Source organism: Thermobia domestica, chromosome 8 (assembly GCF_964235325.1).
Source record: "Thermobia domestica chromosome 8, izTheDome1.hap1.1, whole genome shotgun sequence".
In the NCBI taxonomy this organism is placed as follows: Eukaryota; Metazoa; Arthropoda; class Insecta; order Zygentoma; family Lepismatidae; genus Thermobia; species Thermobia domestica.
The window spans coordinates 190168308-190187925 of NC_137461.1; the positions used below are offsets into that span (position 1 = coordinate 190168308).

At 35.7% G+C, this 19618-nt stretch overlaps 1 protein-coding gene across 4 annotated transcripts in view; it reads left to right on the plus strand.

The window, feature by feature from the left end:
* The window catches only part of Alg9 (alpha-1,2-mannosyltransferase Alg9), a 242119-nt gene that overhangs the window by 174644 nt on the left and 47857 nt on the right, over nt 1–19618 (plus strand). For all 4 annotated transcript variants that reach the window (XM_081769334.1, XM_081769336.1, XM_081769337.1 and 1 more), the window contains one exon: nt 18278–18422. In XM_081769334.1, coding sequence (XP_081625460.1) covers nt 18278–18422 — 145 coding nt within the window. The remainder of the gene's footprint in view (nt 1–18277; nt 18423–19618) is intronic.

Here is a 19618-nt window from a genome sequence, read left to right on the forward strand (position 1 = left end):
TTTTTGGTATATATTGCTGCGAAGTTCTATCAACATGGCTAATAGTTGACCACTCTGGTAGACGGTTAAGGAAAAAAAATCGCGTTTTTTATAAAATGTCCTATATTTTCGAGTATACCAAGTATGTAGATATGGTTTGTGCGTGTGGCTTTTGTGATGGAAGTGCATCCACTGCTGGGAAAAAGTATCTAGACGTTTCTCAATCAGAAGAATTCAGGATAATAGAGTTATTGTGAATGCATGCAATTCTTTGCTTGAATGTGGAATGTTTCAAAGTTCTCATGTGTATTCTTCGAATGAGGTGTTCCACTAGCATGAAACGACTTTCTGCTCGATTTGGTATGTCACAAATACGAATAATTGAAATATTACACCAGGAAAAATTGTACCCATTCCATTTACAGCGTGTGCAACATCTGCAGCCTCGTGGTAGTACCAAACATTTAGAATTTTATTTATTAGTAGGTAATTGCTCACCGTGACTTTCTTTTTCTAGTGTTATTTGCTGACAAAGCAACTTCCATAAGAAATGACATCAACAACACCAATAATATTCATCGATAATCAAGCAGTAACCATCATGAAACAGTGGAAACACATTTCCAAATAAGATTCTCAGTAAGTGTGTGGTGTGCAACTGTGTGCTTCTCGACCCTGTTATTTTAAATGAATGTATAACAGGACATAATTAACTTCAGTTTTTGCAAAATTATGTGGTACAACTGGAGGAAATTCCCTTGGCTACAAGAAATATACATATCGTATTTTACGGACTGTAAGACGCACTTTTTTCTTCGAAAAATTGCCTCCAAAATTCATGTGCGTCTTACATTCGAAATTAATATAAAAATGTCCCGTGTTTGATTTAAAATTCCCGCCAGTCTTAAAAATGGCCATATACTCGATGCCGCGGGAAACCTATCTCTATCTGGCAACATTGGATTCAACTGGCAGCAGCAGCGCTCCGATGCGACGAACATGAGTTGCGGCGATTCATAAGCTTGGTAACACTGTCTCTCCCTCCCGCCCCGCCACCAGAATATACAGACCGTAAACTCTGCGAAAAACTGAATGTTATGTTTTTTTTTTAATTGCTTAAAAATTAAAGTGCGTCTTATAGTTCATTAATCATTTATTAAACCGGTGGCTAGGTAGTCGGATCCCGCTAACTGGCCACCAAAATTGCCTTAGATTTTTGTTTATGGAGTCGGATGAAAACTGAAGTGTAAATAAGAGTATATACTCGTGATGAACCCGTAGGAGTATTATGAATGCTTTGAAAGCTGAAGAGAATCGTGAGGAATCACTCCGACAAGCAGTACACTAAAAGCAAGAAAATGGTGGAATAATGTTACTGGTGGAATTTTTGAAAATGTATGCAATTTCTTACAACTGTACTGCTTGCTAATGGGTGCTTTCCCGTAGCTATGTTCGTTACATATTTCTAATTATTACGATGCTATTTCGTGTTACTAATTTGATTGTTAAGTAGCCGAATATTGTACAGGGTGTCTACTGATACTGAGGGAAATACTTGAAATACTGGAATTTAATTTTGATACTGGAAATACTGGAATTTTGATCCACATACTGGAAAAATTATGAAATATACAAATATTATCATTAAGGTCCGGATTTGTATGTAAAAACATATTTTTTTCCCAAACACGTACAAACCCAAAACAAAGTTTATTATCCTAATTAAGAGTCTGCATGTGTAAATTACAAATTTTATTTCTCATGAAAAACATATTTTATGAAAAAGTTATGTAAATAAATATTTTGGACATCTTTGTAATAAATACATATTTTTAATAATTTTCCGTTATTTTATTCTAAATTTTACAATGAATTGCTCTTTTCTCTTTCTCTCAAAAGAAATTAACATCGGGAAGAGAATAGGCTACATAAATATATCCATCGTAGTTACAAGCGTTTTCCCACCTGCAGAAACAGCGTCGTCATAAATTCTGTTTATGAGCGCTGGGATAACTTGTGCCAAGCAAAGAGCTTCTAAAGGAGCGCTTTGTACTTCGAAGCCAAAATTGACCGTAGGTGAAGGGGAGGTAATCGTAGGCACAGCACTATATTTTATATTACTAAAGAAGAAGACGGGTTTCGTTACAGTGCGTTATCATTGGCTTCACCATCACGTGATTTGTCAGTCGTGGTGATGCTAGGCCTTCCAGTTCGGCTTCAAAATCCCACGGAATTGTCACTCTTTTACCGGAAGCTTTTTGATGCCAAACGTCTCTTTCCTTCGTAACATTATCACGTTTCAGTCTAGACATTTGACACTATTGCCTTATATACAGAGACAACTTCTGAGACTCTTGTTAATTGACTCATTGTCGTACAGTGGAGGAATTCATATTTTTGGATCTGTGAATTAACGATGCCCAAAGTGAAATCCAGTGTGCGTGAACGTTCAGAAAACTATGTACTGGAATTTAGAAACATTTATACCACGGACTGTAAAATCTTATTTTGTCAACCGTGTTCGAAACGTGTAAGTGCAGATCAACGTACCCAAGTAGTGCAACACTTATCAGGTATTAACATATCGCTGCTTGTCACATGTTTCATCGTGACAAGTTCTCATCGGAGTACCTACTGCATCCTCATCTTCCAGCGTCACAAAAAATACACAGTACTATTTAGATTTATGTAAAGCGTTCGTTTCTGCTGACATACCCCTGTATAAGGTAAACAATCCCGAACTCCGAAATTTCTTACCAAATATACGAACTTAAGTCCTCCAGATGAGTCAACGCTTCGGAAAAACTATTTACCTAAGTGCTAATAAGAAACATCAACATACATTAGGTCCGTATGTGGAAACTAAAAATAAATAAATAAATAAATAAATAAATAAAATAAATAAAAAATAAAAAATGGATGAACATTAATGAAACTAGTGATTCTGTTAGTGTTAGAAAAGTAGTAAATGTTATAGTAGGTGTAGTGAAAAATGATGAAATATTTTCCAAACAACATTTCTTGCTGGCCTCTAAAGAACTTTCAGTTACGAATCACGTGACAATTGCCAGGCTGTTCAACGAATCTTCGCACATTTTGCGGCCGAATGGTTTGAAATATGACAATGTTTTGCTTTATCTGACTGATGGTGCTCCTTATATGAGGAAAACTGGTGATACTTTTTCTGTATGCTACCCTAATATGATTTATATGACATGTGTCGTGCACGCCCTATATCGACTGTGTGGAAAAAGAAAATTCGAATACTTTATCCTGAAGTGGACAAGTTAGTGTCAAGTGGGGAAAAAATTGTAAAATTGCCAACTACAATTGAACTTTTCACAAAAACAAATCCCAATCTTTCACTTCAACCAACACCCGTAATCACTTGGTGAAGTACCTGGCATAGTGCAGTACTATGTTATGCGGGGTATTTTAAAGCGTTTGTATCTGTAATAGCTAAACTAAACCCAGATGAAGCTTCATCCATTGAAGTTGTAAGTAACAGTGGCTTGAAATGTGACTTGGCTTTCATATTGCCAACTTCGGTTTCTTGACTCATTCTATAAAGAAACTACGAGAGTTTTATTGAGTACTTCGGTTAAAGAAGTACAGTGCACTGAAAGAAAGCTGAATGTTCTTTCTGCTTCGAAAGCTGAAGTCGTAAGAAAAATAATAAGAATTTGTTTCAGAAAAACATTGGCTATAAAACCCTATGTAAAATATCTGAAGTATTGGAAGGCCAAAACACAGATTAAGTTGGAGTGAATATTCGTTATATGTCCCTTTTCCAATACGCGTGGTTAACATCGTGTGATGTAGAACGTTCCTTTTCTCGATATAAGGCATTTTTCTGTGACAATAGGCTTAGCTTTACTATAGACAATTTGGAAAACATGTTAGTTATTCATTGCAATATCTATGGAATTTCGACATCTGATGAATAGGAGCTATAAAAGCACCAGTGTTTATTTTTCTTATGTGGGGCGTTTTCCCGACTTTTCCTTGTTATTTTTTGTTAAATATTTTTTAATTTTTAGCAGATTTTTTTTTTCATTTTTAGAACATAAAAAATAAATATTTTACAGTTTTTAGCACATAAAAATCAGGGCCGTAATTATTATTCTTTATAATCTACCCTGTATTTTTGAACTCCAAAAGTCCAGGGAATAACAATCTTGCATTATAACTAGAATAGAATAATACACAATTATTTATATAAGTTATAATATAACTGAATAATACATTTATATAATACAAATAATGCTCTTGGCTCACTGTATCAGGCCTCCGAGCAGGATGTCTACGATCCATGAAAGTCATGAATTGAGGTTGTTGGTCAAAGGAAAGTAGTAAAATTGAGCTTCAGATCATGAAAAAAGTGATTTTATAGAACAACAATATTTACCTAATACAGTACAGTTACTGAAATAATAAATTGTGATTTTCCTTAATGATCCGGCGTTAAGAAGTGACGCCATCTCTCTTGGGGTTGCAGATAGTCACTAACTTCCCCTTTCTACTAATACTGTTTTTAGTTTCCACTTTTTTTTTTTTCCAATGCCTCACGTATAATAACAATGGATGCATTATATTACATGCAATGCTTAAGTACAGTACACAGGCTGCAAACTAGTCAGTAAAGTCAGTAAAAGTATGCCCAATGATGGGAAACTGAGGACCAGTTTTAATGATGCTTGGTATGGATGTGGCACATTGCTTGTGTAAAGATTTTAGCGCTTTCATGAGCATCTACATATACCTAATCATTTGTATTTCAAAGAAATCAAGGCAAACTAAATTATTAAAAATAAAATATTCATTTGTTGGTAAAAGAAATTACAAACCTGAAATCAAGAGTGTGATTATTCCTAAAGAACTTTAAAAATATCATTGTATTAGGTACTGGAATTTTGCTGATAGTTATACTGAATATACTGAAAATATACTGGAATTTTGAAATTGAAACTCAGTAGACACCCTGTTGTATCTTTTTTTTTTTTTTTTTACATATATTTGGTCTAGGAATTAATTCGTGCGGGTGGACAAGAGATGGCGCAACGAACGGAGCATCCCACAGTTCCGTGTATCCACACATGTGTTGCAAACCCCTGTCATCGCGTATCGTTCGTAGTATAGGGCAGTGGATTAAAGCGTCAACAACACCAGTTTGTAGTTAAGTGAACATGGCGAAATTTGTGCCTGATAAAGTGTTTTTGAGGGGTGTCCTGCTGCATTACTTTAACATGCAGAAAAGTGCGACTGAAAGTCATCGTATTTTGGTGGAAGTGTATGGTGACCATGCTCTAGCTGAGCGAACGTGTCAGAAGTGGTTTGCACGGTTTAGAAGTATTGATTTCGGCTTGGCAGACCAAGAGCGAGCTGGACAGCCAAAAAATTTCAAGACGAAGAATTGACAGCATTGCTCGAGCAGGATTCGTGTCAAACGCAGGAACAACTTGCAGCAGCATTAGGCGTTGATCAAACAACAGTCTCCAAACGCTTGAAAGCCATGGGAATGATTCAAAAGATGTCACATTGGGTTCCACATGAATTGAAAGACAGAGACGTTGAAAGACGAAAAACCATTTGCGAATTGCTGCTTCAACGACAGAGCAGAAAGGGGTTTCTGCATCGAATTATTACGGGTGATGAGAAGTGGATCCATTACGAGAACCCTAAACGAAAAAAGGCCTGGGTGAAACCAGGTGAACCAGGTCCATCACAACCAAAACGAGATATTCACTGTGCAAAGGTTATGCTGTGCATATGGTGGGATATGAAAGGTGTGGTGTACTATGAGCTGCTGCAACCGGGTGAAACTATGAATGGAGAACGTTATCGACGACAATTAATGCGTTTGAAGCAAGCTCTGGCCAGAACACGACCAGAATGGGAGAACAGGCATGATAAACGTATTGTTCAACATGATAACGCTCGCCCACATGTCGCAAAACCGGTCAAAACCTATTTAGAAAATGTCGGATGGGAAGTTTTACCCCACCCGCCGTATTCACCAGACGTTGCTCCTTCGGACTACTACTTGTTCGATTGCATGAACAACGATTTGATTGGACAGCGGTTTACTTCTTCAGAAGATATCGAAACATGGGTCTCTGACTGGATCGCTTCCAAGGATAAGGACTTCTTTCGCCACGGAATCCGTACATTGCCTGACAGATGGGCGAAAGTGGTGGCTAGCGATGGGCAATATTTTTCTTAAGGTATTTATGTATTTTGTGTTTGTACTACAGCTTCAATGTGTGCGTACCAACCGCACGAATTAATTCCTAGACCAAATATATTTTCTAGCAGGTGACTTTATTATTATTATTATTATCATCATCATTATTATTATTCTGGTGTTAGTAATAACACCAACTAGTAACACTAACATTCAACAGTAACTAGTAACAATAACACTAACATTCAACTTGCAAGCGCCATACGTACATTGAAATAATTATACATATATAAATTTTGTGTACTATTAAAGTAAACAGCATCTGATTTTGGAAACGTGCTACTCAAACAATGGAATATCTTATCAAATGTTTTTTTCTTCCGAAGGATCATTATTTCTATAAAAACCATAAAAGGTTAGTAAAAGGAATTTTTTGGAGGAAGGGGGGGGGGGGTTAGAATATTCCTCCGGTACTTTCCTCTCGCATACACTAACTTCCTGCATACATAGAGCTCATTTTGTCACCACTGTAATGAAATATAATTTGTATCATTATATCTAATGCAAGATGTGCTAAAAAAAAATATTTAAACCCGATACTATCAATAGCTCAAAATTCCATTGAATTGGAAATTGGAGGTGGAAATTGAACAATAATATTACTGTATGCATACCGTAATTTGTGAATGTACAGTGTACGATCAAAATACACCTACTATACAAGAAAATACTGTAATTTTAAATCTTAAACTCGATACATGATTAGGTCGAAAAAAGAAAAGAGATGGGAGTAAGAGCAATATCTTAACTACAGATATGACTAGCCATCTGTTTCACGTGTTTTATTAATTCGTGGTGGTAACAAACCTGTAAAACTGGGAAATGTCACGAAATTTGAGGAAACCTGGAAATGTCAAGGAATTCTGCACAGAATCATGGAATGTACTTTTGCTAAGAATGAGATTTTAAAAACATTTGGAGTAAAAAATTTCAGATGTGGTTGAGTACTTGGTTTTTAATTGGCAGTTTCAAACTTAAAAACTTAACTATGTTTTCCATTAACGATGTGTTACAATTTACGTTTTGTAGCTGTGTGCATTATTTTTTATTTTCACTTGTGCAGTGAAATAACATAGTGATGAATCGTCCGCAAAACGCTGCATGGTCAATGATCCAATGGTAAATTTATTTTCGACGCTCACATAATTCTAAACTTCTTTCTTTTCCGTTTTTACTAGTTTCGATTTTATTGGAGTTCTTTGCCCTGCATTAAGTGAGGGTATCTTATCACACAAATGAAAGGATATTCAAATGCGGTTACTCGTATTTGGACATCTGTGTTTCCATTGTTAATGTATTTTCGAAAAGAAGTTTATTTCGGATGTGCATAGAGTTTACGAAAATAGCTGATAGAGTTGAACATCAACGGATATATCTATAATTCCAAACTGTACTTTTTACTTTGTGGTTAGAATGCAGTATTTATTAAATGCTACATATTTATAGGTATAATAACATATTTAATTATTTTTCATCAATAATTATACATTCGTACTGATTTATTAATGATGGAGCGTCTCATAAGTTTAAAAAATATATTGTTTATTCCCATTTTAAAATCATTCTGACATTAAAAGTGATGCAGCGATTTGCTAGCAATATTTATGGTAGACGAGTTCAATTAGGTTCATTCTCTCTCTGTCTTTCGTCATTCGCTCTTTCAATGCCAATACTAAATGCTTAAAGTTTCGTAAAACAAGATTTTTTTTTCTTTTAAAGACAAGACATGTAAAATTATTTTGTAACTGAAATGCACCTTTTGAGAGGAGCACAAAAACTGTTTTTGGGAGTTGAAGGGTGTCCCTCCACAGAAACACCCCTGCTAGAGCCTTTCTATTTAAAGTGCGTCCTCGGAAAATATGTGAAACATACTTCGGCCCCATCCCCCGCCGCCCTCTTACAGAGGAAATCTTTCCTTTGCTTTGGGGGAAAGAAGTGATGACCTCGGCTCTGTTGCCAATTTGTCATTTAGTCGTTTGGTCTTGGCGAGTGAAGATCGTAGGCTTTTTAAAATAGCTAACAAGACAATGCACAGCGAAACTGGTGAAATAATTCAATGTTTCACTTGCCTGTCCGCATCCAACCAGGGGCGGATCCAGGAAGGGGGCGATAGCCCCGATCACCCCCCAGAATAGGAAACTTTCTTATTTTATATATAAATAAAACCCATCCCAGAGTTTGGAGCTCTTAAAAGTAGCTCTAAATAGCAGTATTACAACCACCGCCTCCCCCCCCCAAAAGTCCGTCCTAGATCCGCCCCTGCATCCAACTATTAAAGTTTATCGGCCACAGCAACTTGTCCTTCCTCTTTCGAAGGATGTACGGGGAAAAAATCGATAGTAGCGCCAGCAGGGGGGCACTTGAAATAGAAAGGCTCTAGCACTTCTCTTCAAATGTATGTAACAAAGGCTAGATTTCATTATTTAGCAATTCGCAATGAAATGAAAGAAAAGAAAAAGAAACGGTTAGAATTTCCGATTCAAATTATTCCCCGAAAATAGTAATTTGTTTCCAGTACTGTGGAAATAGCGAAATTTCATGGTGTGTAATTCCTGTTTTAATGTTGACATTTTCATACATTTACTAGAGAAAAAGTATCGTAAATGAGATCTCCATTATATTTGTATGTTGCTGGTCTCTATCTGTTTTTCACCAAAATGCTCAGGCTTTGGAACTAGGGAAACAAATAGGATACTGCTTGCTGATGGCTCATTATCACGTCATAACTTTCACAACTTAAACAAAAAGATATGCCTCATTTTGATTGTGTACGTCAGATATTTGGTGGCTCAAGGGATCCACATTCAACTACCTAGATTTTCTAATAGGTCTTTCTTTTCAACTACCTAGGTCTTTCTTTTCTAATAGAGTGAATGAAGTAGGATTATTGAGAAACAAAGATAGTTCTAAATTTTTCCATTAATAAAATTTAGAACTAAGTGTGTATCATCATTATCATCATAGTTCTTTTGCCATTATTGATAGTTTACTTGCCACAAACTGAGAATTTTCGTGAACCGTGGTGTTCAGCTAACCTTTTCGTCTCCACATACGGTTTTTCTGATGTAATACGGGCCATCAACACTAGATTTGTCGTTCTCTCCCTCTCTTTCCTTCCTTTCAACATGTCTTTTATGACACGGTTTTTCCTGAGCCAATGTCCCAACCGTATTGTCTTTCTCTTTCCAATTACATCTAAAATCGTTCTTTTCTTACCTACAATATTTTGAATACTGTACTTTGTGATTCCTTTTCTTTTCGATTCTGCTAATTCTCCTTATTCTTCTTCTAAACATTATTTTGAAAGCAACTAGTCTTTTTTCATCGCTTTTGCGCAGTGTTTATTCATGAATACTTTTCTTCTTCCTAAATGTTCTTTTAACTATTCTTATCTTTGCTTTTGTTACACGTTCGCACTTTATATCCTCACTAATAATACTTCTGAGGTACCGAATACCAGTCACCCGTTCTATTTTCTGTCTCCCTACTTCTATATTTGATACCAATGCCTTCCTTCCAATAACCATTATATTTGTTTTACTAACATTTATTTTTACCGTATAATTTTTGCAGCTTTTCGTGAAGTTTTCTCACATCTTATTACTATTCCTTTCAGGTTCCGCAACAAGTGCCGTGTCATCTGTAAGGTTTATACACATAATCATTCTACTTTCTATCTAAATAGCGTTTTCATTATACAAGCCCTTCTCCTCTATATTTTCTAGGTATTAAATAACGTTGGCGAGAGACTGTTTAACTTCCCTACCAGTTGCAGTTCCCTCTGTCATTTCTTCTCCTGTTCTAATACTTACCTGTTGGCTTATATAAGTTTCTTGTTAGTCGTTGATGCGTCGATTCCAACCCAACTTCCTTTAGAACTCGCATCAAAAATTCACAGTTTATCTGGTCAAAAGCCTTGCAGCTGAGGACTAAATAAAGATTTCTGGGTTACAGTCCGCAAACAGCTATGGTTGACCAGATTTAGTTATTTGGTGTTTGTTTGTTTGTTTATTAAAGTTATTTGAAGTGTGACCAGCTTAATTTCCAGTATCTTTATTGCTCGAACTAAATATATTTAGATTATAATAAATTTTTATTTGGAATAAAATCCTTTTATAAAATAATCGACTAAAAAGTGCTAAAATACAGAAAACAATTTAAAAAGGCAGTAGAAAGGAGAAAATTTTAAAAGGCACTTAAACATATTTATTATTAATACACAAATTGAAAACTGTTACAAGACAAATAATTGCCCAATATAAAATGATATTTTCAGTATGAATTTTATTAGGTATTCATTTGTCTTAGCATAGATTTCAAATTTTTGGATTCATAATAGTAACGATTTAGCGCCCTTTTTTAAAATATTTTCCCTTTCTTGCATCTTTAAAATTATTTTCTGCTTCCCTTATAAAAAAAAAAAAAAAAAAAGGCACATGTACAGGCCCATGTAACACAGGCCTTTTATCCACCTGTGGGACAGGCACATCTGCAGGTGCCTGAAAATGACCCCAGTTTGAACGCCCTACACATGCATGTTGAGCAAACATGTACAGGGCATGAACAGGTATTACTGCACATGTGTTTGTACGGTAGATACCCTAATAGATCTACCATAAAAACGTATGTAAAGTGCTTGTCAACGAAGAAGACGTGCAAGTACAGCCGCTGTACCAGTATAGAACATGTGATGATAGAGCTCCTTCGTGGCTAAGTGGTTAGCGTACGCGCCTTTGGCGTGGGAGACCCGGGTTCGATTCCCGGCTGGAGCTCATGTGGTTCGGAATCCACGTTAATCAGTAGGTCCACGTCTCATATAGCCTCGCTGCTGAACGGGACGCTAAACTAAAATCAACTCAACTCAACTCAAGAACATGTGATGTACGTATCATGTATAATGTCTGTAATATGCATGCTGAACACAAGTTATATGCGTGTATGATAAATAGCTTTTACCTGGTACATGTGCAAAGTACTTGCGAAATATGCATGTCAGATGTAAGAACTGCATGTAATGTATATATACATGTGAAAAACATACATGTGACATGCATGTTGCGGGTATGGAAACCATCTGCTGCTTGCATGTAACAGGTGGAGAACATGGAAAAAACATATAGGTGACATGCATGTTACAGGTGGAGAATTTATAAAAATTATACATGTGACAGGTACATGCCACATGCATGTTACGGGGGTGGGAAACATCTGCTGCTTGCATGTAGCAGATGTAAAACATGTATAGTAACATGTAAGAAACATGTGTTCTGTTAATTATTCGCCATTTTGCAAACTGTTATCACCTGCCACCTGGTGAATCATAGCGGAACTTGCAATGACATAAACAATACTTTATAGTATGCTCTTTCGATTGGTTATTAGTACTAATAGGTGGACATTAAATATTTGAAGTTATAAGACTTTAAAACCTGATGAATCATTTGTAATATATATATATATATATATATATATATATATATATATATATATATATATATATATATATATGTGTGTGTGTGTGTGTGTGTGTGTATGTTGCCTGGGTGCCAGACGTATAGACCAAAAGTAACCAAATTTTGGTCACGAGTACCTTGGTCCAGGCTCGAGACCAAGAAAGCTTTTTTTTTTCTTTTTCAAATTCGAACTAGGGGTCACAGGGGACCAGCGATTTAGCAAGACATGTAAAAAGTCTAAAATGACCGATATTAGTGTCACAAAGGGGCGTCATTTAGGGGGGCAGGGAAGGGCTATTGAGATTTACATAGATTTTATCAATAGAACAGTAGTAAATCAGCAAAAAGCGCGAAATTTTAGTTATATCAAGGAGTCTCCCCCCCCCCCCCCCCGCCAAGCCAAATCTGAAATGACGAAATGACGCTCCTGGTGTCACATCCATAGTTCTCGGGGTCGGTGAGATCAATGGTGAAATTTACGGGAATCAGCATCCAAAAAAATAGGTTTGTTTTCTTCTCTTCATCCTGTATTCAACCGAAGGTGTAGAAATCAAGTTTCCGATTTCAACATTGTCAAAAAACCTAATTACAGCGACATATTTGTCTTCGGAAATTGATTCAGTATCTGAAGAAAATATACTATCTCCAAACGTATCTATAAACACCGGAAATTGTAAAAGTTTGCTACTTCTGGTTTCTATATAAATCTCTATAGAGCAAAAATGGTAACAGATAGCTGGACATGACCTCTTAATATCAATTTATTGTTCCAACAGTAAGTCTCATCTCTGACCTTATCCATCTATTGAAATCGAAAAGCGTATGTCTACGATTTCCGATATGAATATTGAATTTGCATATTTTGCAAGTCTACATGAGTTTCACACTTTGAAACGAAACTCACTTGTCACTATCATAAATCTTCAACCTGCATGTATGTAACTGAAGAGGTATTTCTCATTGGTAGAATGTTAGCTTGGCATTCAGAAGGTTCTAGTATCGATTCTAGCATACGGCCACCCTGGCTGCAGTTCCCCAGTTACACCAGGTGAATACAGGAATGGTAGGCTACTTTACAACACAGGGCCTGACCACTGCCATGCCAGTTATATCCCACTCCCCTATCCGGATCTGTAACTTAGGTGTCGAAGATCACAAAATAATTTATGTCAAGTGCATGCTTCTTACATGTTTACGTTTATTTGTACAGGTGCTGTATATTGCATGTTTTTAACTTCTGACTTTTGCATGCTAGTGTACACATTATCATATCCTTTTATCCATATGCATGTACTTTCCAGGTGTTTTACATGTACATGGTAAGTACCTGGGCATACGGAGGAAATCTTGCATTTCCCATGCATGTGGCATGTAGTTTCCGATACATAATGATTTACCTGTCTTATATTCCCTGTACATGTACGCTTTATCTACGTCTGGCAGGTACAATACATGCACCTGTGACATTCATTTCCCGTGGATGCATGTTCCTCACCTGTTTTCATTTATATGTACAGGTATTGTACATTCCATGTTTTTCACTCCTAACTTACGCATGTAAACATGTAATTTACATTGCATTTTTCTATCGTTCTGCAGGTACTTTGGATGTGTTTTACATGTACATGTTAAGTACGTGGGCATAAAAGGAAAAGCTAGTATTTCCCATGGATGTGACTTATAGATTACAGGCACATGCCATCAATTTGAATCATGTTTTTGAACATACCTATTGCGTTTGCATGTCCCAGGTATATTACATGGACCTGTACTATGCATGTACCTTGGTGTATGTACATTACATGTCTCCTTGAATTTGTCACATTTTCATATGGGTTTCTAGTGCTTTTTTGAAGTCGGTTATTAATTTTTATAAAAGAGTTCTTATTTTCTACTTTTAAGCGCTTTTTAAAAGTCAGTTTATACGCGGTATTTATTAATGTTCTATATTATTTTTCCACTGTCTCACTACCCCAGTCGTATAAGTACTTATACGAATACTACCAGAATACCCGTTCTTCGCACGGGATAATACTTTCATTTTGGACGTAAAGGGCTGAATTTGGATTTAAACGACATTGGAAGTGTCACTGTTCATCTCAGCGACCTCGAAATGGATTTGGCACTAATATTGGTCATTTTCGATCATTTTTAAATACCCCCCCCCCACGTTGTACCATCAAAATGAAATGATAAAAACCACACCAGGCCCGAACCTCATCTATATCGAAAATTTCATCCAGATCGGTCAGGTGGTTCAAGAGTTATAAAGTCACAAACGTCACTTTCATTTGTATATATATATATATATATATATAGAATTCCTTGAGGAAACTGCTAGCAGATGAGTGGGGCACAGTGGTTCAGTGGTAAAGCGCTTACCTCTGGCGCGTGAAGTTCTTGATTCGATCCTCGGCTAAGTTAGTTTGTGGTGGACAACAACGTGTCTGTGGAGTTTCTCGGGTTCTCTTCTTTTCCTCCCACATTCTTATTCCACTAAATCTTCCATCATCATTCACTTGCCTTAATCATCCATCTCCCTTAAGAGCATAATTGTGCGATGTTAAACTAAAAAATTTGTTAGGAGACGATTCGCCAGGAATGCCTGTTCCCATAGCGTTACAAGCCACGCATTCATAAACTATTGAGCATTGTAATCAGACAATTGGTAAGCAATTCTGCTGTCGTTGAATATGGCGGTATGAGTCTGACTGAAGCTGTCGAGTAGCTCAATGTTCCCCGTGCTACAGCATTATTTGGTGGGAGTACATTTTTTGTTTTCACTAACGCGTAACATTTTTTCAAAATCATTCACTTATTTTTAATTTTGTGTGTGGTATATTTGTAATAACTACATTCTAATTTTGTGTGTGGTATATTTGTAATAACTACATTCTAACGAGCAAAGAGGGCAATCACCTGACAATGTTTTTAAGAAAAGAAACTGAAATCGATATCATTAACAAAATAAAGAAAGAAGAAAAAGAAAAAATAGAGAGGCACACTGAAATACTTTTAAAAAATGTAAAGGAAATGCATTTAAAAATTCAGAAAATAATGAAACTAATAAACGCAAAATTGTGAGGAAAAGCTTAACTTTGTTATCGCTAGAAAAAAATTCTTAAAATATAAATAATTTTTTCACTGATATATTTGTCAGTCAGTCACCTGAAAGAATATCTTATATAGGAGATTCTTCCTGATGCAACAAAAAAGTAACTATAAATTTTAAAATGCATCACAACTATAAAATATAGGACTTTTGAGTATACATATTTCCTAAACAAAATTACAACTCTCTCTAATGTATACTCTTAATCAGAAGGCAATGTAGGAAGACTAGTTGAAATACGTATTCTACACGAGAAGAATAGATTTATATTTGAAAGGTATAATTAAACATCTTTTCCCCCTGTGGATGCGTATTTAAATTGAAATGAAATTATAGAAGTCCAGTTCGGCAGAAGTCTAACTACTTTCCAAAATTCATCTAAAACAGTTCAAACATTTTCCCTTGATAGTGAGAGAGGAAATGTAGATATCATTTTTATTTTTATATATTGAGAAAAATACAGAAATTGCTCCCTTCTCCTCACCCTCTTAGAAGCGAAGCTTCGGAAACACTAGGCACGCCCACTTGCTTTTAACAAGAGTTCATATTTCAGGTTTCAACTCTCGGGGATATTCTATTTTGGCATACATTTTACACCCCCTTTAGGATACTCATTTTAATTAAAGCGCCTTGATAAAAATCCCAGGTAGAGTGACATACAGTTTTGAGCGTAGTTCTTATCGTTTGCTAGTAGCCATTCAACCGCGTCCGCGTTACACATAATCTCTAGAACCATTTCATGTATCTTATGTGAGGATTAAAAGTTCCGACCCTTTAAAATTCAATAGAGCAATATCTTCCTTGTAATTTGAATCAGCTAAATGAATTTTGCAGGAAATTGTTGCAATTGATATATAAGAATAAAAACACGACTCTTTTATAGTGTGAAATCGTGGATGTAATAGGTCCATAGGGAAAAAATCGCATGGTGATAAATCAGGCGAGCGTGGAGGCCATTCAACGTTTCCGAAACGTGAGATGATGCGGTGCGGAAATATTTCTCAGGTGACTGACATTAAATTTCGTGCTATGTGGGCCGAAATTTTGACAGCCCAGACATCACAAAATCGAAGGATATCCCTTTATCACAAAATCAAGGGATCTCACTAAAAGAAAAGCTTTTATATTGAAATATGTATTCTACAGAGGCTTAAAGACGGGAGAAAATCTTCGACCAGGAATTGAATTCCTATTTTTGAGAGATGAAACTCGTTATATAATCTATTCATTAGAAAAAAAAGGAAGTACGTGTTTCAGCGTTTTCAAAAATTCGCTCTGCCACTTAAGAGAGAAAGGTTCTATAATACTTAAATATCTCTTCCTTTATTCAGAAAGTACCAAATAAAAAAAAGAGAAGCTTCTTCTAAGGGGGCTCTTTCCATATCCATTTTTTTTTTTTTTTTTGAAAGTTCCGAATGTAAGGATTCGTCTAAAATAAACTCGGGTAATTTAGGCTAATTAAAAATAAGGAAATAAATTTTTAAGTATTTCTAAAAATTCCATCTTAAGCGTGAAAAGGATATCATTTCTGTTGTTATTATTCTAAAGTATTCTGCCTGTTGCAGTTTCTGGGATTAACAAGTGTTTTTTATGTACTGGGCTGGAAATGCTCCTTCCACGTTTCTCGATCATCAGCTTCCTTTTTTAACTCTCAAATTTCCATATTTTTTCGTTTTTCTTTTCTCAAATCATCAATCAGTTGTGTTTTTCTTCCCACTCTTTGCCTTCTTTGCGTCTTTCCCTCCATGACGGTATATAGAAGACAATTTCTTCGCAAGCTGTGTCCAGTCCAATTGGTTTTCCTACAAAGGATGCTGGCTAAAAGCATTCTCTTCCCTCCTACATTTTAAAACATTTTCATTTGTTACTTTCTCTGTCCATTTTATCTTCTCCATCCATTTTATCTTTACCCGGGACTCGAACCTGGAACCTCTGGCATACCTTACTGATGGGTTAACCACTACGACAACCAATCCGCTTCCCAGAATAGCCTATCACTCTCGAGGTCGATGTTCTCCACTTGGACCATGTGTTTTGGACTATTCTGGGAAGCAGACTGGATGACGTAGTGGTTAAGGGATTGGCACGGTATGCCGGAGGTCACGGGTTCGAGTCGCGGTCCAGTCAGACACTTTCTTACTATTGTGCGTTATATTTTTTTTTCCTTCATTGGCAGTATTAGGCAAATCAATGGACATTTTTTTTTCTGTACAGTCGCTTGGCCACAGTTTGCACTCAGTTTCACTCTTTTTCTTCATTATTTAAACATTAAAACACAGACTTATTTATATTTGTGAAGTTAGACAAACGCGATACAAGTCCCCTACCGTGAACATTTAGCAGTAAAATACAATCTAACTACATATACATCACACTAATGTTTTAGGAAACAAATTTACTGGTAAAGGAAGTCACACTATTCCACAGGCTTGTAGCTTGTATTTTACTCTTATAGGTTCGAAAAATTCACACTCGTATATTTACAGTAGTTTCACAAGTGTATGAACAAATATTATTAGTCCAGTAGCATTGAGAAATAAGCCCCAGTATTTACTGCCTAACGTGGAATTCCAATGACTTGAACTCCTGCCAGGAGTAGAACATGGATCTCCCGTGTCGGAGTAAACGTTACAGACAAGAGTAAAAAGAGTTGTGATTTTGTTTAATATATATATTCCAGTGTACTGTATTACATAGTTGTGATATAATTGTGTTTCTTACATTCAAACATGAACTCTCTTTGTCAATAAAATGCAGATATTTTATTTAAAATAAAATAAAAGGTGTAGACAGGATTCGAACCCATGTTAGAATGAACATTGGTACGCAAACCGCAACGTTATCCACTGGATCAAGAGTACATGGCTGTTTACCTCCTTGTTTGTATCTGTTACTGTTCTGTTGACTATGTACTTTCCACAGACTTGAATCTTTTATCATGTCGTGTACCAGTTTTTGATTTTAATCTTTTTTGTCATTTTTATGATTGTTTTCTATATGCCACTTAAATATTTACTTGAGGAGACGATCTCAAGCTAGTCTGTCTCTATTAGAGAATACACATCTGTTCTGTAACAGAATGGAAGGAAAATAGATTTCTCTTGTAAGCAGATTCTCGGGACGTAAGGATCTAGGCTCATTTTTTTAGATTTAAACTCTGGAAAGCAGTCGCGGTTTTTGTAACCAGAAGCGTACCTTATAACATGATATGAGTTATATAGCAATAAAGAGGAGTTAATTTTGTTCAATATTTATTTCGTCACTGCTATGCGAAAATCGCAATTTCGACTCTTTTTAGTTGCAAATTCTCGGTTGCATTCGCTAAATGCTAAGCTGAAACAGAGGAACCAGTAATAATAATAATAATAATAATAATAATGAATTAGTTGTATGAGAGCAGAAATGTAATAGTAGCAGTTCATTTCTGTGGTCTGAATTCCGTGCTTCTGGATATAATTGTTTCTGATCTTTTTATTGTTTTGTTGATAGGGTATCACGCACCTTTTGACATTTACATGGAATTTAACAAGTTAGCAGCTGAACAGAAATACCAACTAAGTAGTGCTGAGTATAATGTATGTGTAGGAAAAGAATGGTATCGTTTTCCGTCGAGTTTTTTTCTACCAGATAACAAGTAAGTGAAATGTTTAAACAGTTTTACTAATTCTACGTGGAGTATCTTTTTATAAGTTTGTAACAAGCAGCAGCATTTCCTGGTGCTGATATGGATAAGCAATTTTAATCCAAAACATTAAATACTGTTCATCTTCTAAGATTGTCTAACCTTAAATTGTTTCACAAGCACTAGTAACTGAAACGTTTAAAATTCCATGAAATATGATTAAATGATAAACATCACGAAAAAAGATCATAGTTGTGTCAGTAGTATGAAAATCTGTATTTCCTACCATCTTTGTGTATTATTTGTATGTGAATATCAAACATAGAAGAAAAAACTCTGACCAAAGCATATATTAACTAATAAATAATAGCGTTACAGTTTCGGCAAATTACTTTGCCTCCATCAGACACATTATCTGATAATGTGTCTTATAAAGGCAAAGTTAATTTGCCGAAACTGTAACGCTATTATTCGTTAGTTAACATATGCTTTGGTCAGAATTTGTCTTTTATTGTATACAAAAAGTTCCAAAGCTAAAATGAGTGGTATTCAGAAAGAAGAAACTATGGATATGAGCTTTCGCGTATTTAAATTTCCATAGAGTGGACCGTCGCAACAGTTTTAGAGAGAGGTGCAAAAATTTTAACATTTATTTAGTCTATGCTGTTTCTGTAAATAAGTACCACACTTTCTATTGTTATGTGTAAAGTAATAAGTGAATCTAAGGATGATACGAGAATTTTTGTTTCAGTAGACTTTGAACCATAGAGTTCATACTATTCCACCGAATTCTAATCCGAAATCACTTGTAATTGTAATACAGCGTCAGTGTTCTCAAAGAATATTGAGAATTACTTAACATATATAAAAGTTTCTTCGTTAATCCGCTTGACACCGGAGGTATCTGTGAAGTCTTATGTACGTAGATAGGACAAAAAGAACACACGTACTAAACTGAAAGAATATATTCGGGATGCCAAATACAACGGTACCCCAACAACACCTCAGAAATACTAAACAGAACATGGAATAAGTAACATTGGACAAAGATAGAAAAACAGGCATACTAGATCTTAATCAAATCGATCCAATCCAGTTCTACGGAAGATTGCCTCATTTGAATATTTTATTCTTATTAGTTCTTACTTCGTTTAATCCATTTTCTTTCTAAATACGTGTGTAACATCTGATGTTTTGTACTTCACTGT